Below are 22628 nucleotides of genomic sequence, written 5' to 3' on the forward strand. Positions count from 1 at the left end.
CTCCGCCCGCCCGCGCGGCGCAGACAGAGGCGGGAGGCCGGATGGTGCAGCGATGTTTAATGGCAACTCGTAGAAATCAAGCCCATGCACAAGTAGAAAGTGCTCGTGGCGCCGGCCGGGGGCCCCCGCCGCGCCGCCGTCCCCGCGGCGCCGTAAATAGACTCTTCACTCTGCTCTGTATGTTACAGTATGTACAGGCCCCTCCCCTCGGGGGCGGGGCGGGGCGGGGACGCGCGCCGGCATGCGGACTCGGGCGGGGGCGCGCGGCGGGGGCGGGGCCGAGGCGGATACATTCAGAGACGCGTCCAACAAATAAATAAGGCCAGTCGGGAGGGGGCCGGGGCGGGTGCAGGCAGCGGGGAGGCGTGGAGCTGGGGCAGGCGGGGCTCCGGGGGTCGCGGCTGAAGATGCGGGGAGGTGGGCCCGGGGAGCCGGCGTGATGGGGGGGTGGGGCGAGAGACGGGGCGCGCCCCAGCGGGGAGAGGCGGGTCGGCCGGGGTCCCGGGAGGGCTCCGGCCGCGACCAGCGGGACAGCGGCCGACGGGGGCGCCCCTGCCGCCGAGGGCCCGGCCCCGGTTAAGACTGCCAGAAGCGGCCCCCGGGGCGGCGAGGAAGGCGGCGCAGCGATCAGGTGGCCAGGCCGGGCTGGGGGAGCCCTTCCAGCTCCCGGTTCTGCTTCAGCTCCCTCATCCTGCAGGGAGACGGGGAAGGGGTCAGGACGCGGGGCGGTGGAGGTGGCCGCGGGGAGCCGGTGGCCCGGGACGCGGGTACCTGTGCCGGCAGCGCCGCAGGAATCTCATGATCTTCCGCGCTGCCTGGTCCTGCTTCTTGGTGAGAAAGGAGCCCCTGCTGGAAGGAAGGAGCGATGAGCAGACGTGGCCCGCCGGCGCGCCCCGCCCCCGGCCCCCGGCAGGGGAAGGCGGGGAGGGGGCCCGGGGCCCGACCTGGTGCGGGCGGGCAGGCTGCCCGCGGGCCGGCGGCGGTACGAGCGGTAGTGCTGCTGGATGAGCACGGCTGCCCGGCGGCTCTGCTGAAACCGCTTCTGCTCGTAGTAGCTCCGGAACTTGCTCTGGATCAGGATGGCCGCCTGGGTCATCTTCTTGTAGAGCGCAAACTGCAGGGACGGGGAGCGGGGACAGGGGCTGGGGTGGGGGGACAGAGTCCCAGCGCCCTGAGGGTCACCCCCGAGTTCGGTGGGTGCTGGTCTCTAATCCACGCGCTCGTGGAGAGGCCGCCTCGTCTCCGACAAGCACACCCAGACCTCATGCCTAATACCTTGAGCGCGATCCAGGTCAGCTTGTGGAGAGAGAAGCGGGTTAGGGCCCCAGCAGCACTGCAGTGCTCCGGGCCGCGGTGGGGGTGCGTTCGCGGCGGTGGGGGGCGCCCTCTGGGGAGAAGGTGCTCACCTGCTTGTACTTCCGGTAGCAGCGCTGGATCACTGCGGCCGCCACCTCCTGCTGCTCCTTCAGCCTCCGGCCCTGCCAGATGCAAGTCTCAGACCTCCAGCCTGGGGCCCGCCGGTCCCCGGACTCGGGCTGCTGTGATTCATCTCCTGGGACCCCAGGGGCTCTGACCTTGTACTTCCGGAAGGCCGTCTGGATGACACGAGCCGCCTCGTACAGCTCCCGCTGCTCGTGATCGGACAGCGTCAGGAGGGCAAAGTCGCTCTCCATCTTGCCGCTGGCAGAAGCCGACAGAAACTCTGCCCAGGAAGGGGCAGGAGGGACGGCCAGGCGACCACGCTCAAAGGGCAGTTCGCTGCAGGGACAGGGAGAGGGGTGTCGTGGGGCACTGGGGCCCACTGTGACACGTGTCCAGCCGCAGAGCCTGAGGAGGACTCGAGAGCTCCTCAGCCAGCACCCGTCCCTTCCTCAGGGGCCGGGGTCCGGGCCACAATGGAGCCCCGGCTCCGGGGAAGGACCTCCCCGCTCCCGGCTCGCCTTGACGGATCGGTGTCCTGAGGCGGTCACCTGGGTGGGGCTGAGCTGGGGAAATGGTCCACGTTCTCCAGGTAGCTGGCCAGCCAGGACATGGTCTCGCTGAGCCCCAGGGCCCCTGTCCGCTCCCTCATTGGCGCTCCGGCCGCGGGCAGCCCCACGAAGTCCTCTCGTTTAATCCGCTCCGGTGTGGCCTCGATGATCTGCTTGGCCAGTGAGATCATGTCCACCTGCACAGAGAGAGGCTCAGTGAGTCCGGAGCGGCTCCAGCCACCAGGTGGTCCTGCCGCACCAAAGCTGCCACCATCGTCCCCTGCTGTCTTGTCGCTCCTCTCACCACCAGACAGGGCTCAGGGATGGCTGTCCCTGCTCCCCCGTTCTCATCAGCCACCGTTTAGGATTCTTCCCTTTGTGCCCGCCAGGCCCCCCCCCCCCCCAGGCCTGTGGCCCTTTCTGTCCAGACGTTGTGAAAAACAGGACAGGAAGGACCCACTCTGAACGGGCTTGCACGAGCAGAGCAAACGAAGGACTCGCCCCTCCGGGCTGAGTGCCCCCTGGCCCCCCTGCCCCGCGCCAAAAGACCAGCGCGTGCTCCCCACAGGCTCGGCCGTGCCCGCAGCCTCCGGCTCCCTGAGCTCGGTGCCTGCCACCTGCTGGACACACCGGTCAGATGGCTCCAGCTGTGAGGTCAGCATGTTGCCAACGTGGCCTAAGTGTTTAGTGCTTCTGATACTAACTACACAGTGAGTCCATTGATCTCCAGCGCGGGTACCTCCCCAGGTTTTAGCAGAGGAGCGTGCTGCTAGGCTCAGAGATTCACTCCTCTATACACTCCCTCAAGTCTTGCTTCACTTTTACCCTGTGCAAGCCTCCCTCCCTCCCCAGACCGCTGCCAGCCCCCCCAGCTCGTCAGCCTCCGCCCCACACAGCGCCCGCTTCCCTCCATCAGGCCAGTTCCCCAGAAACCTTGGCTCTGCATGGGCTCAGCAGGTAACCCCTCAGCCCAGCTCCAGCTACGGCTGTGCTCTAGAATTTTCGACCTCTGATGCCTTGTGACTTCTGAGTCACCTGTCCCAAAATAAGGGTACACAGCCCAAACTGAAGCCAGACTCAGATTCTGCTTCAGGGGATGATCAGCATCTGTGCGGCCTGGCCCCCCCCACCTGGCGCCGTTTCTAGCCTTTATGGTCCGTCCGCACGAGCACGAGCAGTATACCGGGATCACGTCCACGGCCGCTGGGCCGTCTGCTTCCTCAGGAGCATCCCCCACTTCGGAGGCTGGTGGGAGAGGAGGCGGTGAGGGCGCTGGCCCTTGGGGGTTGGTGGCTTCACAGTCCATGAGGAATAGGGAGGCCTCAGGGCCCCCAGTGGAGAGCTGGCCCGGGCCAGTCTCTTCCATCGGCATCTCTGAGGCCGGCAGAGGAGCGGGGGGAGGGCTGCCGTCCGGGGCGCTCGAGTAGGCTGATGTGACAGAGAACGTGCCATCTGACAGCTCTGAGGGCGAGGAGACCCCGCTCAGGCCTGCAAGGGACCAGGGAGAGGCAAGGGCAGCAGGTGTTCCGGGGCCCGTCTCAGACTTCTTCCCGCTCCTCTCCCCCCTTGCCTGCCCTTCCTCGCTCTGTCTCCCCCCAAACCCGCAGTCTCCTCTGAGGTTGGGGGTGGCCCTCACCAGTGTCTGGGCTGGAGGAGGGGGGCGACAGGGCGGGTGGGGGCTCTGCCGAAGCTTCCTGTCTTTGCAGCTCCTCCAGGCAGCGGGCCAGGCGCACGTGGCCCCGGGACTGCGCCACGGACAGGGGCAGGCGGCCCAGAGAGTCCGGGATGCCCAGCGCCCGTCTGTTCCAGCGGAAGAGGAGCACGGCGGCCTCCAGGTGCCCCAGGGCGCAGGCCCACATCTGACAGGGTGGAGAGGGCGGGCGTGAGGCCCGGGCCTTCGGGTCCCAGCTCCGCCTGCCCCTTCCCCGCGGCCCGCCGCCCCTGCGCGCTCACCAGAGGGGTGCAAGAGAAGTGGTCCACGTTGAGCGGGTCAGCCTCTTGCTCTAAGTCCAGGCTCCCTGTCCCCACGCTCCTGGAGGGTTGGGGACAGGGACAGGAGCCCAGTCAGGGTAAGAGCAGGCACAGCAGGAACATCAGAATCGAGGGGCCGGTGGGGAGGCCGGGGGACAGGCCGTCTAGAAGCACTGAGGTTGGTGCGGCAAGGCCGCGGGAGGCACATGTGGGGGGTGGAGAGCCCGTCCGAGTCTCTGGCCCCCCCTCCAGCCCCTGGCACTTCTGTCCCAGCCCCCCCTCCGCACAGCCCTGCTCACCGCCACTGGCTCAGGGTCTCGATGAGGCGGGCGTAGCCCTGGGCGGCAGCCAGGTGCAGGAGGCTCATGCCCCGGAAGGGGCTTCCGTGAGCCAGCTGTTCGGAGCCCCTCCAGGTGGAGCGAGGGATCATGCTCTCTACCAAGACCACCACTCGGGCCTCAAACCCGGGCCCCTGGCCTTCATCCTGCATTTCAGACAGCCTCGTGCAGGGACCCGAGCACCTGGTCCCCAGCTCAGGCTGGCCCTGGCCGCCCACACCTGCCCTCCAGCTTCCTGTCCCACCCTGCCCATACGTCCCGTGCCAGCTTCCCGCCACCCAGAGCTGTCTGGACCCCGGGTGTCCCAGTTAGCCAGCCGCAGACGCCTCTCCGTCTCAGGGCCCAGAGGCCTCTCCCTGTGCACTTCCGTGGAGACTTGGGCCCCGCTCTCCCGGTCCCCTCCCCCACCCTCTTCAGATCAGAAATAGTCCAAAGCCTGTCGTGCCAAGAGGGCGCCCAGAATAGCCACTCCTGCCCCGCGGTGGAACAGGAGCGGCAGAGGGGTGACGTCAGGGAGGAGGAGGCTGGGGACGGGAGAGCCGCACACCGGAGCCATCTTCTCCAGAAGACCCCCGAGCTCCCTCCTCGCGCAGGTACCTGGATCGGAGGCGCGGCAGGACCGCGGCAGGGAGCCTGCCCGGCTGCCGCCATGTCGGCCATGCGCTTCTCCATCTGCTCCAGTCGCTCCAGGATGGACATCCGGAACTGGCTGTCTGAGGGGGAAGAGGTACGGGAGGCTGAGCGGCGGCCAGGGTCCGGCTGTGCCCCGAACACCACAGCTGGGCCTGTCCCCGGGTCTGGGAGTGGAGACCCGGGGTCACGTTCTCTCCTCTTCCCCAGAACAGTAGCTCCTTTGCCCCCCCCCCCCCCCCCGCCCTAAATGCAGCCCATCAGGACCCGGGCCTTCAACCAGGGCTTTACGCTACCCACCGACCTGGAACCAGAACTGTGTCCTTCCAGACACAGACACGGAGGGATTCCCAAACAGCCTGTGGCCTGAGCTGGCCCCGGTCTCTCTCACACGCCCCCAGCCTTCTAGATGCACCGTTCCGTCCGCTCTCCTTGCCCCAGACGCTACCTCTGTCCCCCATGCTGGAGCTGAAGGACACCAGGGCCCCTCTTCTCTGTTGTCCACTGCCCAGCAGAGCTTGGGGGCTGTGATTTAAAAAGCACCACCCCCTCCTCCCGGCCCCCCGGCAGCTGTCCACAAAGAGGGTGGCGGGGCTGGAAGGTGACAGAGATGGACGGCCACGTCCATGACTCCTCTTCCTCCCCCACCCCATGCACAAAAGCGCACACCCCAAGCTATATCTGTCCCTTCCTGAGGTCACACAGGGACAAGGAGGGGAGGCGGGAGGGGACCGGGGCCTTGGGAAAACAGGCACAGAGACACAGGTGGGGGTCGTGGATGTCCTGCCTGAGACACTGGGACAGAAGCTGGGACAGAAGCGGATGAAGGAAGAGGTGATGGGGGAAGGGGGGGATGAGCAGAAAGACACAACAGAGAGGGGGGAAAGGGTAATCCAGGTGGAGGAGAGGAGAGGAAGGGCGGGAGGGTCACCAAACAAGCAATAAGGAAGGGAAGAAGAGGGGCAAGGCAGGACACTGGTCCAAGGAGCAGGGGAGGGTGGAGGCCCGCAGGTGAGCCAGGAACACACAGGCAGTGGGGCGGCCATGGCGGGACATGTGAGCAGGGCGGCCTGTGGGGGGCTGCCCCCAGGAGGGAGGTGGCTGGGGGTTGGGGGCACAGAGGGAAGGAAGTCCGGGGCGGGGGGGCTAGGGACGACAGCAGGACCAGGAGAAGCAGGTGGGGAAACTGCCGGAAGCCACAGGGACACACACACGTGTGAGTGCCTGCATCTCTGTGTAAGAAAGTGTATTAAAGGAGAATGTCACAGGCATTTTTCATGTTCTAGCACATGCTTTTCTGTTATCCTTTTACAGCAAACACCCATCTTCCTAGCTAGAGGGGAGAATCCTAAGGAGATTTAAATACACGTATGGATACACTCATACACTTGTGCACACCCCAGGCACGGCCCCGCACCCTGGCCCTCCCCCACCGCCTGGCCTCGCCTGCCCAGCGCCCATCTCTGGGACAGAGGGCAGGCCAAGAGCTGGCTCCAAAGTTTCTGGGGAAGAGGGGGTGGGGGGCAGTGGCTGCTGCATTTGGAAATGACCAATGAAGCAGGAGCTGGGGAAGGGGTGCTAAGTCGGGGGCTGGGTGGTGGCCCCCCGAGTCCTGAGGGCTCGTGGAGCATGTCCTCCTCAAAGGCTGTGGGGCCGGAGGGAGTCGGAAGCCCAAAGGGGTCAGACGGCTAAGTACTCACCGTCCAGTGACAACCAGTCAAGCTGAGTACTAGGCAGTGACAGGAACCGGCGGGCTCGATACTCGAAGAGCACAGAGGCGGAAAGGGGCCCCTCCCGCCCCGCCACCTGCAAAGACACCAGCCCCACCTCATGGGCTGGGGAGGGCAGGGTCAGCAAGGTGGGCTCTCTCCCTGGCTCCTCCTCTGGCCCCCATGTGAAGGCCACACACCATCATTTCATAGCTGGCTCCCCTCCGCCCGTGCTGTGGGCCAAGAAGCCCCGACTTAAGTGGCTTTGGTCCTGATGGGGAAGGGACTCCTTTCATTCAAGAACTTAAAACCTGGGGCGCCTGGGTGGCTTAGTCGGTTAAGCGTCCGACTTTCGCTTAGGTCATGATCTCGCGGTTCGTGGGTTCGAGCCCCGCGTCGGGCTCTGTGCTGACTGCCAGCTCAGAGCCTGGAGCCTGTTTCAGTCTGTGACTCCCTCTCTCTCTGACCCTCCCCTGCTCATGCTCTCTCTCTCTCTCTCTCTCTCTCTCTCTCTCTCTCTCTCTCCTAGAAATAAATAAAACATTAAAAAAAAAAAAAACTTAAAACCTACTACAGGCCAGAGACACCTGGGACTGCAGACTCTGTGGTTAAGATGTTCCTTATTCAGCACCAAGGCCTGGAAGCTGGGGGCCGGAGACTCCTACACTTATAAACAAGTTTGATCCCCCAAGGTCAGGGTCCAGAGGTCATAACCCCTTACAAGGCCAGGAGAAAAGAAACACCTGCTCACCAGCAGCGTCTAATGAGAGCTGTGTCCCAGGCTCTCCACATCTGTGGCCTTGAGAATGAAACCGCCAGGCCCTGGTCCCAAGACTAGAGGCCAAAACAATTCCCGATACCCAGCCTCTCTGAGCTCCCCTCTCCTTCCATGCACCGCGGAATCGGGCTGCTGCGGTGCAGGGGGGCGAGCCACACAATCCTGTCACTCCGGTGGCCCCCGAGGCCCTGGTAACGCTGACTGTTGGGTGCATGGTGAGGAGGCAAGGTGACGGCAGACCACCTCCATGGGGAGGTTCTGTGTCCACGCCCTCCAGTGGGGCAGCGCGAAGCCACATGTGGCTACCGAACACTCAAAACGTGGTTAGTGAGAGTCAGGAGCCACATTTTACACTGTGGCTGATGGCTACTGTACCAGCCAGCCCGGGTCTAGAAGGGAACGTGCTTCAGTCCAGGACTGCTTGAAGGAGACCAACACGCCTCCCTTCCCGTGCTCCCAAGAGTTCCCTTGAGAGCGGCCAGAGACAGCCTTGAGCCAAGCCAGAGGCCTGCATGGACACTGGAGGCCCGGCGGGTCAAATGCCTGACCTCACAGGAGCAGAGGCCTTGGGCCCAAAAAAGGAGCGGACCTATCCAAGGTCACCAGTGAGCTGAGGACTAGGCTCCTTAGCCCGGGGCCTAGCCCTTCTGACACATAAGCCCCTGTGGGGACACGGGCTCAGCCTCAAGACCCCACAGAGTCGTTCCCAGCGCTTGCTGGAACCTAACTGCCCATACGCCAGCCTGCTGTCCCAGTCCCGTGCCGTCCCTGGTCCCCATACCAGGACAGTAGCAGCGCAAGACACCAGGCTGGACGAGTGAGCCTGGCACCGCGATGTGATCGAAGACACAGGAGTAATGCTCGGCGGCCTCTGTCCAGGGACCTGTGATGAGCACCTTGACCCCACCCTGCAGAGAGAGGGTGGGAGCTGTGTGACCGGAACCCCGTGGGGCACTCGCTGCCGCACCCCTGCATCAGCCTAGAGCCTGAAGGCACGCGTGCTGCAGGGTGGGCCCTGTGCTAGATTCCGGGTGCACGGACTGGGCGGGTCACAGCGGGGTGAGGTCAGCTAGCCTGTCCCTCCTCACGACGCTCCTGCCCAGAATGGGGAACCCACTGCTTCCCTTGCCCGAGGCTCCCACGGTCCTTCCCCTCTCTGGGGCAGCTGAGAGCGAGCGCAACTTCTCGGCTGCTGAAGGCGGACTCTCAGCTTCCCACAGTCCGCCACCACCACCGGCCGTGTTCTCTCCAGGCTGGGCTCCCCTACTGCCCTGCCCGTGACACAGTCACCAGAGCACAGTGCCCCCCAGGCACCTGGGGGACCCACACAACTACACCTAGCCCGCAGGGGGGAGGGGAGGAGGGAGGGCTAACGAGGGAAGCAGGGATGACAAGCAAGTGGCCAAAGTGAGGGAAACCAGGTGGCAGCGTGGGTGGGGGAGGCGGAGGGGACGGCGGCCTGAGGCTCACCTCCGGGTAGGACCACTCTGGGGAGAAGTCCGTGATGCTGCTAAGAGCCGGAGAGAGTGGGGCGGCTGGGGCGGGGGCGCCTGGGGCCTCGTCGCTGATGAGCTCTCCCATGAGGTCAGGGAATGATGAAAGACCGAAGGGCTCCAGTTCGCCGGCCCCTGCAGCTCCTCCAAACAAGGCCTCCCCTCTGCCTCCCCTGCCTGCTGGCTCCAAGGGGGCAGGTGAGGGCGGGGGCGGAGGGGGGGAGGGTGCGGGTGGGGCAGCGTCCTGGGCCTTGAGCTCCTCCCCACCACTGTTGTCTTGAATGAAGAAGCAGTTCTCTCGTCTCCCAGCCGCTCCCGGCGGCGGCGGTGGAGGGGGACCCCGGGAAGCCGCCTGGGGCTCCAGGGCAGCAGCGGGCTCTAGGGCAGGGCACGGGGTGTGTGCGCCCTCTGCCTCGGGGAAGTCCGGGCTCACCCCCTGGCCCCCTCCGTATGTCTGGCCCCTCTGGGGGCTGTTGAGAAAACGATCGGGGTCGAAAGCGGGGCTGGGAGGAGCTGGTGGGGCAGGGGGCTCGGATCCTACAACCACAGCCAAGCTCACGGGAGGCCTGGGGCCAGCCTGCGGGGCCAAGTGCCTGGTGGGCGTCAAGCCCCCAGCGCGCTGCTCCAGTCCCGTCAGGAGGAGGATTGCGGTGCCCCCCCGGGAGGACCCCCCTCGGGAGGCGGGCGGGCTGGGCCTGATTTCTAGGGGTTCCGCAAAGCCTGAGGAAGTAGAGGAAGAGGAAGAAGGGGAAGTATGTGCCTTGGGGACCTCTGGAGCAAGAGGGGTGATCAGCGGAGGAGGCTCAGGGGGGTGGGGGTGGGGGACAGAGGTCAGGGTTAAAGCTCGGGGCTCCACTTTGGGAGAGATGATGCGGTGTTTCGTGCTGCTGCATTTGTGGGTGAGGCTCCCGGAACCTGCATTGGGAAAGGGCAGGAGGAGAAAAGGGAAAAGACTCTTGATCTCCAGCTTCCCTTACCAGCAGCCCCCAGGAATTTCCCCACTGTTTGCGGGTGGATGAGGTGAAATACCGACTGTGGCCACTGGGAGGCAGAAGCGGTTCCCCTTCCCCCCAAATTAACAGGCCTGCGGGAGCGCGCAGGAAGAGCAGCGGAGAGACCCGGGAAAGGCACAGAAAAAGGACAAGAGAACAGAACCGAGGCGGTACCCGCTGGGCGTCAGCGGCCGGGCGGGGGTGGCCCAGAGTCGCTACGGGTCGGAGACAGAGGAGGAGCTGGGGCTGCCGGAACCCCAGGGAAAGGAGCCAGCGTGCACCCAGACGGGAAGGCCTCTGCTCCTGCTGCCCAGCTTTCCGGAACATGCAAGAGACATGCAAATCTGCATGCAAACCCTGGCAGGACAGAGACCCCCTCGGCTGGCCGAGGGGGCGCGGCATGGCTAGGTGGGGAGGGGGGGCAGGGGTCACTAACCGAGGCCCCCACTGCACAGGCAGGCGTGGGTTCGGGGTGCGGGCTTGGTCGGGTGGGTGTCCAGGATCTGCTGCACCAGCTGCTCTACGGAGAACTCCTCCGTGCCATTCCCACAGCTCCACTTGATGCCGTGGACTGTGGGGGTGGGGCGGGGGCGGGGTGCTATGGGACTCGCACAAACAGTCCACAGAGCGCCCGCCGGCTTCTCCCAGCACCTGACGCACTCCAAGGCCTCCAGGCAGCTGCCTCAAAGTGGCTTGGACGTGCAACTACCAACCGTCCTCCAGCCCCCTCTACGGATTCCCAGACCTCAGGACACGGCGGGAGTCCTGGCGTCCCCTTGGAAAAGCACCCGCCCCCCCCTCCCTGTGCTTCTGGGTGTAGAGGCCCCCAGCAGTCCCCCCCCACCCACCCGCAGCCTTACACATGGGCTTCAGCTGCCCCAGCAGCTCCTCCCGGGGCCACTTGAGCCACTCGCGACGGTCACTGCTGATGGAGCAAAACATGGGGCTGCAGCCCTTTCCACAGTCTTCCAAGGCCGGGACGTTCAGGTAGTGCACAAGTACGATGTCGGGGTTCTGAGAGCACAAGCCGCACACACCGCGCCGTGGGGCCCGGGGGAGGGGTCTCGGGTTACTAGGACTCGCCTTCTTCCCAGGCGCCCCAGCCTCACCCCCCCCCAGTCTCACCCCCGAGCCGTGGCTTTCTCCATTCCCTCCCCTCCCCTCCCCAGGCCCAGGTCCCCACTGACAGCGCCCGGCCCCCTGAGCCCCGCGGCCTCACCTGGAGCAGCCAGTAGCAGCGCCGATGGAATGTGGGGACGATGGAAGAGTGAACGTAGCAGCCATAGAGACACTGCCAGGAGACAGGCTGGGGTGGGGGGAGGGCTAGTCTGCTCCCCGACTCCTCCTCTGCTCAGTCCCTTTGCAGGAATCCCAACCTTTCCGGCAGCTGCTCTTCCCCCGACCCACCCCCCACCCCCGGGGGCTCCCCACGCGCCTTCCCAGGCCCAGCACCCTGACCGGGCCCGGCCTGGAGGCGGGGGAGGGGCTGTCTGGACACTGGGAGGAGGGAGAGAAACTTGTGCTCGGCGGTTCCGGACGCGGACGCCCGAGGGAATCCAGGAGAAGCCAGGGGGGCTGGTGCCCTCCCAGGAGCCTCGTCCCAGAGAGCTGCTCGGGGAGGCAGCCGCGCCACCCACGGGGGTGAGAAAGGAAGGGGGGGCCGGGCAGGGGACCAGGACACAGCCCTGCAAGGCCCAGACCCGGCGGAGGAAAGACGGCTGGCGCCCGGCTCACCTCCATGCCCTGGACTTTCAGCTTCATGTGGTCCTCGCGGGTGGTCTTCCCGTCCTTGCGCTTCTTCCAGAGGTAACCATCTTTCCGGTACTTCACCTTCTTGCGGTTGTAGAGGATGATGGAGCCGTTCTGAGGCCTGGGGAAGGAAGGCTTGGCCCTGTGTTCGGAGAACAGGACCCGGGACCCCCCACCGCTCCCCACCTCGCAAAGCTCACCTTGTCTTTGGGGCACAGGACAGCCACTCGTCATGCTTCTCGAAGGTGATCAGATAGGACGCAATCTCCTGCAAGACAGGGGCGCTCAGGCGGGGGGGTCCCCTTCGCAGACTCGGAGCCTGGCCTCCTGCTCACGGCCCTCGGCCCCACTCTCTGCTGAGTTCCGGCGGCCAGTGGGGGCTGGCGACCGGGGTGCTCCAAGCCAGGACCACGGCCTCCTAAGAATCCCGGCTCCATCTCAGACAAGGGCCTTGATCTTGGGGTCCAGTCCCATCTCTTCATCATCAGCTCTTCGCACGGCCCTATTGTTTCACTCTTTCTAAATTCCATCCTCGTACCATCTCCTGACCCAAAAAAGCTCAAAGGCTCGACACCGCCAGGAATTCCGGATTCCTCAGCCCGGCTCCAAGGTTCTCTCAGACCAGGGATCGAATCACTGCTCCCCCTGTTTACCTTTATTCCACCTGCCATTCCTACGGGGCTGGTCCATCGATTCTTCTCTGAACATGCCCCGAGCAGTCAGCTCCTGCGTGTCGGTGTCCCACAGCCTGCTGCGCCTGGACCTCCTAGCCGTCCCGTAGAGCAAACCCCTCCCCAGATCTCCGAGAAGCCCTGCTCACTGCCCTTATTCTTCCTGCACTTTTAACACCACCACCCACATATGCTCTTTTACTGACGATGCTCGTGTAACGAATTAATCGAGTCGGTGATGACTGAGCAGCAAGAGCACACAACCTATTGGCGTGCGGAGCACAGAAGGTGTGTAACACAGGGGCCGTGCCTCCAGAAGGAGCCAATGTTGGTGGGGGTTAAAAGCAGAGCTCTACACTCAAATACACTCCACAAGGTAGACCAGTTTCCTCCTCTACCGCGTGGGGATGACGATAGTGTCCGGGCCACAGAGTGGTTCGAGGACTGGATGAAATAACGCAGGTCAAGCGCTCAGCACAGTGCTGTGTTTGTAAGGAAGGTTCTGTATGTGGTAGCTGTTATTTTTACCCAGGTGGATGTGCCCAGAAGTGAGCTCCTACGAGATTCAGGTCTTTCTACCTCCTCCATGACCCGGAAAAAGCTTAGAGCGATATTGTGCACTGAGGAGCATGGACACACAGGAAGACCCCCACCCCCACCCCGGCCTCCCCCCCAGGGACTGGCCCTCCTCCCCTGGGGCTCCCTGGAGAACCTCATTTGTATTCCAGCGAAGCCGCTCTGGAGGCAGCAGCGGACAGCGAGGAAGACACTCCAGCAGCTTCTTGGGGAGAAAGATCTTCAGGTGGTGGCTGTTCTCTGGAGGGAAGCAGAAGGCAGGGCTTAGGGGGCGGCCCCCGACACCTCTGTGATGGCCCAGGGTACGAGGGCCGAATCCAAAGCGCTGGGAGCATCTGGAACAGGACAAGGAGAGCAGGGACCCAGGAACCAGGAACTGAGGGTCAGCACAGACTGCATACTCACCAGCAACCTCGGTGGTGTCCTTGGTATTCATGGTGAGGGCTCCAGGGGGCAAGGTCACCCCCGGCCTGAGAGGCCGGGGGGAGGGGGAGTCTGTGCTGGGAAGGCAGAGAACAAGGTCACAGGCAGAAGGCCCACGCTGACCCGGGATGAGGAGGATGAGACAGAGAGGCCTGTGGAGCTGGGGCGAGATGCCCAGGGAAGATGAGGAGGCCGGGGGGAAGGAGCTGGACAGAGGCAGGGGAGCAGAGCCGGGAACCGGCAGAGGGGGCTCCAGACCTGGTGCCAGGAACCAGCAGCAGTGGGGAGGCACCCCCTCCCAGACGGGAGACAAGTGAGGTGGGGGAGGGGAGGGGGCTGGTGGGCTGGCGCTTCAGAGGCCCCAGAGTGTGTGTGTGTTGGGGGGGTCTTGTGGAGGCCGCGGCTGTGGTGGGGTCAGGGCCTGGGGGTGGGACTCCGGGCACCCGGTCCTTGGAGGATGGTTGGGCAGAGGAGAGCCCCGACACTGGGGGAGGGCGGGAGATCCAAGTCCGCGGGAGAGCTAGGCCTTACAAGACACACCCTGAGTTCCTTCTCGACTTGATATTTGCAAGGGGAAGGGCCGATGTGACGACGGAGCCTAACCTATGCCCTCTCCTCCAGGTCGGTCAGGGCCGGGGAGTGGGCCAGGTACCCAGACCCCGGCTTCCCTCCCTCAGGACGACCCATCCTCCACTCTGAGGCCGACGGCCTCCCACCCCTCCCCCACCAGCTCTCTCCCCAAACGCCGCTGCTTGCCCCCGGCCTCCAGGCCCACCGTACCCCATCTCCCCGCCGGGCTCCAGCCTGGGCCCCCACCCTCCCGAGGGCACAGATGGAAGCGGGAGGATGCTCTCAGCGCGCGCTCGCGGCTACGGCTCCGCCAGGTGTCCGGGGCGGAGAGGGGGGAGGCCGGCCCGCGCCAGCAGAGCGCCGGGCAGCCGGTCGGGGTAAGGACTCCGCCCCAGGGCGCAGGTGCGCAGTCCGGGCCAGGCAGCCTGCCAGGGTGCGGAGCAGCCCCGGGCGGGGGTCCCCGGAGAAGCCCCGACGGGCGAGGGTCCGCCTCCCGCCCGCACGCAGGGGTGCCCCGGGGACGCCGCGGGGCAGAGCCCGGCGGGCGCGGGGCGGCGAGCGCCGGGGCGGCGGCCGGGGCGCGGGGTCCGCCGCGGGGCCCTGCGCGGAGCGGCGCCCCCTGGCGCGGGGGAAGAGGACAGGGGCCGGCGCGGGGGCGAGCCGGGCGGAGCGGCGTGCGAGCCCAGGAGCGGCGCCCCCTGGCGCGGGGGCGGAGAGGCGGGCGCGAGGCCCCGGCTCTTACCTCCCGGGGTCCCGCGGGTGACGGCGGCAGCGGCCATTCTCCCCCACACCGACCCCCCCCCCCGGCGCCCGCTGACAGCGGCGTCCGACGTCACGGCGCACGGGGCGGGGCCTCCCAGTTAAGGGGATGGGGGTCTGCGAGGAGAGCCCGGGCGGCGCGGGGCGGGGGTCCGGCGGCCCGACGCTGGGGGACAGACTTCGGGGGTCCCGGGGGGCGGAAGCGCGGCCCCGAGCCCGGGTCGGGGAGCGGGGCGCGGGCCGCCCCGGGGGCTGGAAGCGCGGGGCTCGGCGGCACTCCTCGAGTTCGGGGGGGGGGCCCTGCCCGACTTCATCATAGCCGGGTCGTCAAGGTGACGCAGCCCTCCGTGCCCGCCAGCCTCGCCGTCACTGCTCCACGGGCAGAAAGACACTTTGGGCTCAACGCGCTTGCTTTTTAATACCCGAGCAGAGCAAAGAACACAGTGCCAGCCGGCGGGGCGGCGGGGAGACAGGCAGTGGGGAGCCCTGTGGGGGTGGCTTGACACGGGCGGCTAAGGGGGCTGTTAGCGCCCAGTGCCAGGCGCGGGGAGGTAGCTGGCAGAGGCTGCGGAAGGGATAAGGCCCCGGCGTCACAAGGGGGGGCTCCGGGTCTGCCAGCGAGCCCCCGCCCCCCAGGCAGCGCGCGGGCACCTAGGGCCTGAGGGTCCCTCCTTACTCTTCGGACTGCACCTCCGCGCCCCAGGGGGCGTGGAGGCGGTTGCTGGCCGCTGGGACAGTGCTGTAGGAGGCCAGAGAGCCCAGTCGTCTGGGGACCCCGGCCCCCCCCTGGCCCAGGGGGCTCCAGGGCGACCAGAGCAGCTGTAAGGATGAGAGAAGTGCAGAATGGAAGGGAAGAACGGGAAAGGAGGTCCCTCCGGGTGTCCTCGCACCCCCCTGCCCAGGCGCCCCCCCATCCCGCTCTCGCCCCCTGTGTTTGTGCCTCTCCAATCCAGCCACCCGACCCACCCCTGGGCATCCACGCCCGTCACCCTCCAGCACCCAGCCCGGCTTGTCCAGCAGACCTGGGCCCTGGCAGCGGTGGCATGGCGGCCCCCCTCCTGTGGATGGGCCGCCCTCGCCTCCTCCAGGCCCGGGTCCTCGGCGGTGCTGGGGACTCCGCAGCCGGCAGCGGCGGGTGCCAGGGGCTCAGGTGCGGCCCCCACGTCGCCCCACTGGGCCTTCTTCAGTCTGTGGGGATTGGAGGCTTAGGAACGGGGCGCCCGGAGGCCAAGCTTCCTGCCTCAAGAGGCTTCACCTTACTGCCCTGAGATACTTCCTTCAACCCGGAGGTGGCATCGCCTCTCTTCCGATCCTCCGCCCCCAGTCCCTGCTGCCCTCGGACGGAGGCACCCTCCGTCCGGGGACCCAGGGGTGGCCTCTGGCTGCCCACCACCCTGCAGGTCAGTGGACTGCTTTCCTGCCCCCGTGACCCAGTTTCCACCGAGCCCAGCTCCCCAGGCTCAGCCTGCACGCTCAGCGCGCTGCCCGCTCTGCACGGGGACGTTCTGCACCAAGTCAGGCCTTCTTCCCATTCAGCCTCCGCGTCCTTCGAAGCCCTCCACTCCCTTCCTTAGCTCAGACCCTCCTGTCCCCAGACCCTGCCCAGGTGTCCTTCCTTACTCATTGATGACTCTCTGCCGCCTCCTTAGGTCCTCCAGGTGATAAGTGACAGCCCTCACTTGGGCCGGGGTGCCAGCAGGTCCCTGCTGCATTCCCGCCAAAGGTGGCCTCCTCCTCTTCCTTCTGCAGAGCACCTCAGGGGGTGGGAGCCCCTCAAGGGAGTAGAGGCCCGGCTGAGGCTGCGAGCACCCGGCTCTCTGTGCCGGAGAATGGGGTGGGGGCAGGGGCTAGAGGGCAGGACCGGGTCTCGGAGAGCTTGGACTGAAATAAGGAGTCGGGGGGTCTTGGGGAGCCCAGATCGTGACAACACAGGCTTGATCTGGAAAACACGGTGACCATGCATAGAAAGGAGGGCGTGGTCAGTGCGCTGGTGGGGGGGCAGGGAGGGCAGAGGTGATGAGGGCTGAGGGTAGAACTGTGGGGGGTGCATTTTAACCAAGAGGTGCTGTAAAAGGCCAGAGTTTGTCCTACCAGCAGGGAAGGAACGTTCTGTTCTTCCGTCCAGGTGGGACTGTAAAGCACAAACGGGGAGCTACGTGCAGAGAGGACACCCCCGTCCGTATTGTTTCTCTGACGGCCCGTCCCGACCACCTGTCTGTCTGGCAGTAGTTGCTACGGCGTCCATCAGCCAGTGGGCCAGGTGTCCCCAGACTGCGGCTCACTGCCCAGGGCTTAGTTTAAAATTATACAGCCTTCCCTCCCCTGCCGCTTTGCTGTCTCTACCCACCTGGGCCTTTGGCTAAGGCTCTCCCAGAAGACGGCTCCGTACCGCTGGGGCAGCAGCGTGAGGCTCCGGGCGGGCGGGCGGCTTGGCGCAGGTCGGCTGACCACCCTCGAGCACCTGAGGACAAGGTAGGCTCGGGGCCCGCTCGCCCCTCACAGCACCTGCTCACTCCCGGGACTCAGTGGTCCCGTCTTCCCATGGGACCACACAGCTGCCGGGGACCCCCTCAGGCCACGTGCTCTGTTATCCATTTTAGCTGAGGAGACGGTGAGGTCTCAGATTTGAGAGACTGGAGTGGGGCGAGGGTAGAGACTGGCAACTGCTTGAACCCCAGATCTCACCGACTCTCAAACAACCAGGGAGCACCTCATTTGGCTGTTAAAGAGGAGGGCCCCAGCTACTCAGGGATGTGACAGCCAGGTTCCCTTCGGTCACCGCAAGGGCCCAACAGAGCTGAACCTCTGTTCACCCCTGCTTTGTGTCCCCGCATCTCAGAAAGACTGATCTCCTTCTAGGGAGGGGAGGTGTGCAGAGCTGATGAGCAACGCTCAGCACTTCCCGAGTCCCCACATGGATGCTGACGCTCTCAGTGTCCCAGGGCCTGGCCTGGGCCCTTACCTCCTCATCTCCATCTCTCCTTAGGGGTCTCAGCCCAGCCCATGCCTGTAAATACCACCAATGTGCTAATGACCCCAAATCCGTATCTGCAGCCCTGGCTCTTCCCCTGGACTCCAGGCTCGCAGGTTCTACCACCCCCTCAACCTCTCCTCCTGAGCCCTCCCCACCTCACGGAAAGGCACCCCCAGTGCCCAGTTGCTAAAGCCCCAAACCTGGTATGCCTCCATTTCCCTCAACTCCCACGTCCAGTCCACTGGGAACTCATGTCAGTTCTACATCAAAAATAACCCCAGATTTGGGGGGCCCGGCGGGCTCTGTCGGAAGAGCATGTAACTCTTGATCTTGGGGTTGCAAGGCTGAGCCCCACATTGGGTGCAGAGATAACTGAAAAATAAAATCTTAATGCATCAATGTGGATGGAACTGGAGTGTATTATGCTAAGCAAAATAAGTCCATCAGAGAGAGACAGATATCATAATTTCACTCAGATGTGGAATTTGAGAAACACAACAGACGAACATAGCAGAAGGGCAGAAAAATAAGATAAAAACAGAGAGGGAGGCAAACCAAAAGAGACTCAAATACAGAGAACAAACTGATGGTTGATGGGGGGGTGAAGGAGGGAAAAATGGGTGATGGGCACTGAGGAGGTACTTGTTGGGATGAACACTGGGGTGTTGAGTGTAAGTGATAATCACTGGGTTCTACTCCTGAAGCCAAGACTACACTGCTAACTAACTTGTGATTAAGATAGAAGAAACAATAAAAAATAGTTTCAAAAGTACACGTGTATATGTGTATATATGTATATACTATGTATGTGTATACACACACACACACATATTTGTTTACTTTGGAAGAAGGTTTCACTTAAATTTGGGGCATCTGGGTGGCTCAATTGGTTAAGCATCCGACTTCAGCTCAGGTCATGATCTCACAGCTTGTGGGTTCGAGCCCCGCATCAGGCTCTGTGCTGACAGCTCAGAGCCTGGAGCCTGTTTCAGATTCTGTGTCTCCCTCTGTCTGCCTCTCCCTCACTTTCTCACACAAATAAATGATAAAGCATTAAAACTGTTTCTTAATTTTTAAAATTTCACTTAAATTAAAAAGTATATATATATAACATCCCCTGATTTGACCACTCCTCACCATTTCCACTTCTACCACCATATTTCAGGCCATCTTTCCCTGGCCTATTGAATGGATTCCTCCACCTCTCCCCGCTTCCATTCTAATCCACCAGTAACCTATTCTGCCCGGAGCAGTGTGAGTAATCTTTTAAAAGTGGTCCTCTGAAATAATATAGGGTTTAATTTTACTTCAAAACAGTCTGAGTAGGAGGAGGCTGGATGGTTAAATAGATAAAATGATATTCAACATAATGACAATTACTGAATCAGACTGAAAAGGGTACGCTGGCTTTGTGGTGGTTGTTTTTTCTAACTTCTGGATTTATTTGAAATTTTCCATAATAAAAAAGTTGAAGAGGGGCAGCTGGCTGGCTCAGTTGGGGGAGCATGCAATTCTTGATCTCAGGGTCGTGAGTCAAGCCCCACGTTGGGTATAGAGCTTACGTAAATGGATTTTTTTTTTTTTAATTTCTAGGAGAGAGAGAGAGAGAGACAGCATGAGCAGGGGAGGGTCAGAGAGAGAGGGAGACACAGACTCTGAAACAGGCTCCAGGCTCCGAGCAGGCAGTCAGCACAGAGTCCGACGCGGGGCCTGAACCCACGAACCGCAAGATCATGACCTAAGCAAAAGTCGGACGCTTAACCAACTAAGCCACCCAGGCGCCCCCACGTAAATGGATTAAAAAAAAAAAGTTGAATGGGGCACCTGGGTGGCTCAGTTGGAGTTGGTTAAGCATCCAACTCTTGATTTCTGCTGAGGTTATGATCTCACGGTCATGGGATGGAGCCCTACATTTGGCTCTGTGCTGATAGCTGGTGCCTGCTTTGGATGCTCTCTTCCTCTCTCTCTGCCCATCCCCACATTCGCTCCTCTCCCTCAAAAGTAAATAAATAGGGGCGCCTGGGTGGCTCAGTCGGTTGAGTTTCTGACTTTGGCTCAGGTCAGGATCCCACAGTTTGTGATTTTGAGCCCTGCGTCAGGCTCTGTGCTGACAGCTAGCTCAGAGCCTGGAGCCTGCTTCAGATTCTATGTGTGTGTGTCTCTCTCTCTACCCTTTCCCCACTCACACTCTCTGTCTCAAAAATAAAATAAACATTAAATAATTTAAATAAAAAATAAACTTAAAAAAAGTTGAAGAAAGAAAAAAATCTACTCATGCCATTTCCCTGCTTAAAACCTTCTGGTGAATGGGGAGCCTGGGTGGCTTAGTCGGTTAAGCGTCCGACTTTCGCTTAGGTCATGATCTCGCGGTTCGTGGGTTCGAGCCCCGCGTCGGGCTCTGTGCTGACTGCCAGCTCGGGGCCTGGAGCCTATTTCACAGTCTGTGTCTCCTTCTCTCTCTGACCCTCCCCTGCTCACGCTGTCTCTCTGTCTCTCTCCTAGAAATAAATAAAAATTAAAAAAAAAAATTAAAAAAAAAAAAAAACCTTCTGGTGATTTCTACTGCTCTCAGGCCTCTTTCTCAATGGTCTATAAGGTCCTGTATGAGCTGGCCTCTGGCTGACCGTCTGGCTTGAAGGTCTACTTTTCCTTTGATCCCTAAGTTTCAGTGACACTGGCCTGCTTCCTGGTCCCAGATGATACCAAACTTCTTTCTTTCCTGGGGCTTCACCCCCCCCCCGCCCCACCTCCACCCAGACTATTCCTTCTCCTCCCCCCAATCCAGGCTATTATCAGGCTGGTTGCTTCTCAGGTTTCAGGTATCAATTCAAACTCACCTTCCCACAATCACCCTATCTAAACTCATGTCTCCAAGACACTCTATTTCCCATTATATCCTATTCCAATTTTATTTTTTTCACAATACTTATCACTAATTAAAATTATATTTCTGTATAGACGTTGTGTCTCCTCGCTCCAGAACGTAAGCTCTGTGATCTTTCTAGCTGCTGAGTCCCTGATGCTTCATACATGCTGAGTTCAAAAAAAACTTTTCTGGGGCGCGTGGGTGGCTCAGTGGGTTAATCCTCTGGCTTCGGCTCAGGTCATGATCTCACGCTTGGTGGGTTCGAGCCCTGCATCGGGCTCTGTGCTGACAGCTCAGAGCCTGGAGCCTGCTTTGGATTCTGTGTCTCCTCTCTCTGCCCCTCCTCCACTCATGCTCTTTCTCAAAAATAAATATTAAAAATTAAAAAACGTTTTCTAAAGGGGGGTGTCGGGGAGGCTCAGTCGGTTAAGCATCCGACTTCGGCTCAGGTCATGATCTCATGGTTTGTGAGTTCGAGTCCCGTGTCAGGATCTGTGCTGACAGCTCGGAGTCTAGAGTCTGCTTCTGTTTCTGTCTCTCTCTCTCTCTGCCCCTCCCATGATCATCCTCTGTCTCTCTCTCTCTTGCTCTTAAAAATAAAGATTAAAAAGATTAAAAAGAAAACCCCAAAAACCACTTGTTGAACAAGTTGATGAACCCTTGATCCCGCGTGGCCAGCCTCGCGGCCTCCTTGGTTCCTTATTATCCACTGCTCTCCCGGGAAGAAGCCGCCAGCCACCTTCCTCCATGCCAACCCCACTGGGCGGGGAGGACTCACTTGGCAAAGGGGATGAGGTTGTCTCCATCGTCGTCTACCTGGTCGGCTGGACTGGACTGGGCAGCCGGACCGAGTCTCCTCATTGGTGCTGGGAGGATAAAGGAAAACGAGTCATTCCCTCACGCAACAGGGACGAGACTAGCCGGAGATGCAGAGACGGCGAAGGGGCCGCGTGGATCCGGAAAAAGGAGGTTATTCCTGAGGTCTGGACAGGCCAACCAGCTGCACGCACACGCATACACACACGCACACGCATACACACACGCACACACGCGGGGAGCGCAGGGAACGTGGGTGTGGTCCGAGACGAAGAACCACAGAGCTGGGGCGCCGGCGTCTGGGGGTCTGGGCCGGGGCAGTGAGGGAACTGAGTGGCGGGAGGCAATCAGGTACGAGGGGGTCCGTGGACGCCACGTGGGGGCAGGGCCGTCGAGTGGCGCACTTGGGGCGACCACAGGTAGAGAAGGCGGGGCAGGCAAGGCTGCCTCACGAGGCCGGAGAGCCTGCAGGGGTGTTGGCGGGGCGTCCGGGGCGAGCTCAGGGGGTCTAAGCGGTGCCCTCGCTCTCCCGGGCGGGAGTGCAGCTTAAGGAAGCCGCGCGGCACTCAACAGCGGACCGAGGGGAAGCCCAGAGTTGGGGGAGGGGGGAGGGATGGGGGAGGGGCTGGTCCCGCGGCGGGGTCCCCTGGCAGCTGGCCCTGGTCGCGGGGGGCCACTTGAGCCTCACAGGGCGGAAAGGGGGGGTCTCGGTGTGCTGGGGGGGGTGCAGACAGGTGGGCCGAAGCGGGCAGCGCGGGGCGCGCGGAGCGGGAGAGTCGCCGCAGGCCTGAGGGCATCCCCGGGCGAGGCGGAGGCCCGGCCTGAGGGACAGCCCGAAGCCTGCGGGGGACGGGAGGGGGCCGGGCCCGAGACGGACTCCAGGCTGAGGCGGCGGCCGGCCGGGCAGGGACAGGACAGCGCCGCCCCCGCGCTCGGCCCGGGCACCTGAGGTGGCGGCGCCGCGGCGGCTTTCTAGAATGCCTGGGAGGGCGCGCAAGACAGAGCGAGGCGCTGACTGGAGCCAGGGGCGGAGCCTGCGCGCCGCGCGCCGGGGGCGGGGCCTCAGTGGGGACCACCCCTGGGCGGGGCGCGACGGGCGGCTCCGCCTCTGGGCGCGCCTCCGACGGCGGCGACGTGCGCGGGTCCGGGGCCTGGGTCCCCTCCAGGACCCGCCCCCAGCCCCCCTCTTGTCCCCGGCCCGGCTCCTTCGGCGCCGTAACCCTCCCGAGGGTCGGCGTCCCGCGTGCCTTTCTGCGTCCGCTGCTCGGTTCGCCGTCCGCGCCCGGTGGACCCCACAGTCCCAAGGGCATCGCCCCTTTAACCGCAGTCCAGGGCGCTCCCGG

At 63.1% G+C, this 22628-nt stretch overlaps 2 protein-coding genes across 15 annotated transcripts; both read right to left on the reverse strand.

The window, feature by feature from the left end:
* Nucleotides 1-42: 42 nt before the first annotated feature.
* CAMTA2 (calmodulin binding transcription activator 2) lies at nucleotides 43-14668 on the reverse strand. Of its 13 annotated transcripts, none has more exons than XM_039254474.1 (23): nucleotides 14613-14668; nucleotides 13283-13377; nucleotides 13014-13117; nucleotides 11831-11898; nucleotides 11616-11751; nucleotides 11101-11172; nucleotides 10742-10895; nucleotides 10318-10452; nucleotides 8867-9804; nucleotides 8178-8304; nucleotides 6610-6744; nucleotides 4877-4992; nucleotides 4241-4425; nucleotides 3924-4002; nucleotides 3607-3829; nucleotides 3154-3458; nucleotides 1971-2167; nucleotides 1575-1758; nucleotides 1407-1478; nucleotides 1276-1296; nucleotides 945-1114; nucleotides 772-846; nucleotides 43-691 (listed from the first exon to the last, which is right to left on the reverse strand). In XM_039254474.1, exons 2-23 carry the CDS (start codon nucleotides 13311-13313, stop codon nucleotides 628-630), a joined length of 3591 nt encoding a protein of 1196 aa, XP_039110405.1. In that variant the 5' UTR covers nucleotides 13314-13377; nucleotides 14613-14668; the 3' UTR covers nucleotides 43-627. The 13 variants fall into 13 exon arrangements, with proteins under 13 accessions (XP_039110405.1, XP_039110411.1, XP_039110402.1 ...); XM_039254480.1 differs by having other exon boundaries at nucleotides 772-849; XM_039254471.1 differs by having other exon boundaries at nucleotides 11101-11187.
* Nucleotides 14669-15030: 362 nt separating this feature from the next.
* On the reverse strand, nucleotides 15031-22270 carry INCA1 (inhibitor of CDK, cyclin A1 interacting protein 1). Of its 2 annotated transcripts, none has more exons than XM_039254483.1 (7): nucleotides 22231-22270; nucleotides 21248-21335; nucleotides 16977-17090; nucleotides 16721-16760; nucleotides 16250-16401; nucleotides 15652-15817; nucleotides 15031-15448 (listed from the first exon to the last, which is right to left on the reverse strand). In XM_039254483.1, exons 2-7 carry the CDS (start codon nucleotides 21328-21330, stop codon nucleotides 15302-15304), a joined length of 702 nt encoding a protein of 233 aa, XP_039110414.1. In that variant the 5' UTR covers nucleotides 21331-21335; nucleotides 22231-22270; the 3' UTR covers nucleotides 15031-15301. The 2 variants fall into 2 exon arrangements, with proteins under 2 accessions (XP_039110414.1, XP_039110413.1); XM_039254482.1 differs by having other exon boundaries at nucleotides 16250-16446.
* Between the last annotated feature and the right edge of the window lie 358 nt (nucleotides 22271-22628).

This window comes from Hyaena hyaena, unplaced genomic scaffold, assembly GCF_003009895.1.
Source record: "Hyaena hyaena isolate Hyena2069 unplaced genomic scaffold, ASM300989v1 scaffold_492, whole genome shotgun sequence".
NCBI lineage: Eukaryota > Metazoa > Chordata > Mammalia > Carnivora > Hyaenidae > Hyaena > Hyaena hyaena.

Coding starts and splice junctions, on each gene's coding strand:
- CAMTA2 (XM_039254467.1), bottom strand. CDS start 14,649: ATGGCCGCTGCCGCCGTCACCCGCGGGACCCCGGGAG. Junction 11,899..13,013: donor TTCGCTGGAATACAAATGAG/GTTCTCCAGGGA, acceptor CCTGTCTTGCAG/GAGATTGCGTCCTATCTGAT. Junction 4,993..6,609: donor TGACTGGTTGTCACTGGACG/GTGAGTACTTAG, acceptor CTTCCCCCTCAG/ACAGCCAGTTCCGGATGTCC.
- INCA1 (XM_039254482.1), bottom strand. CDS start 21,330: ATGAGGAGACTCGGTCCGGCTGCCCAGTCCAGTCCAGCCGACCAGGTA. Junction 16,761..16,976: donor AGCCTTAGCCAAAGGCCCAG/GTGGGTAGAGAC, acceptor TGTGCTTTACAG/TCCCACCTGGACGGAAGAAC. Junction 15,818..16,249: donor CGGCAGAGAGTCATCAATGA/GTAAGGAAGGAC, acceptor CAATCCCCACAG/ACTGAAGAAGGCCCAGTGGG.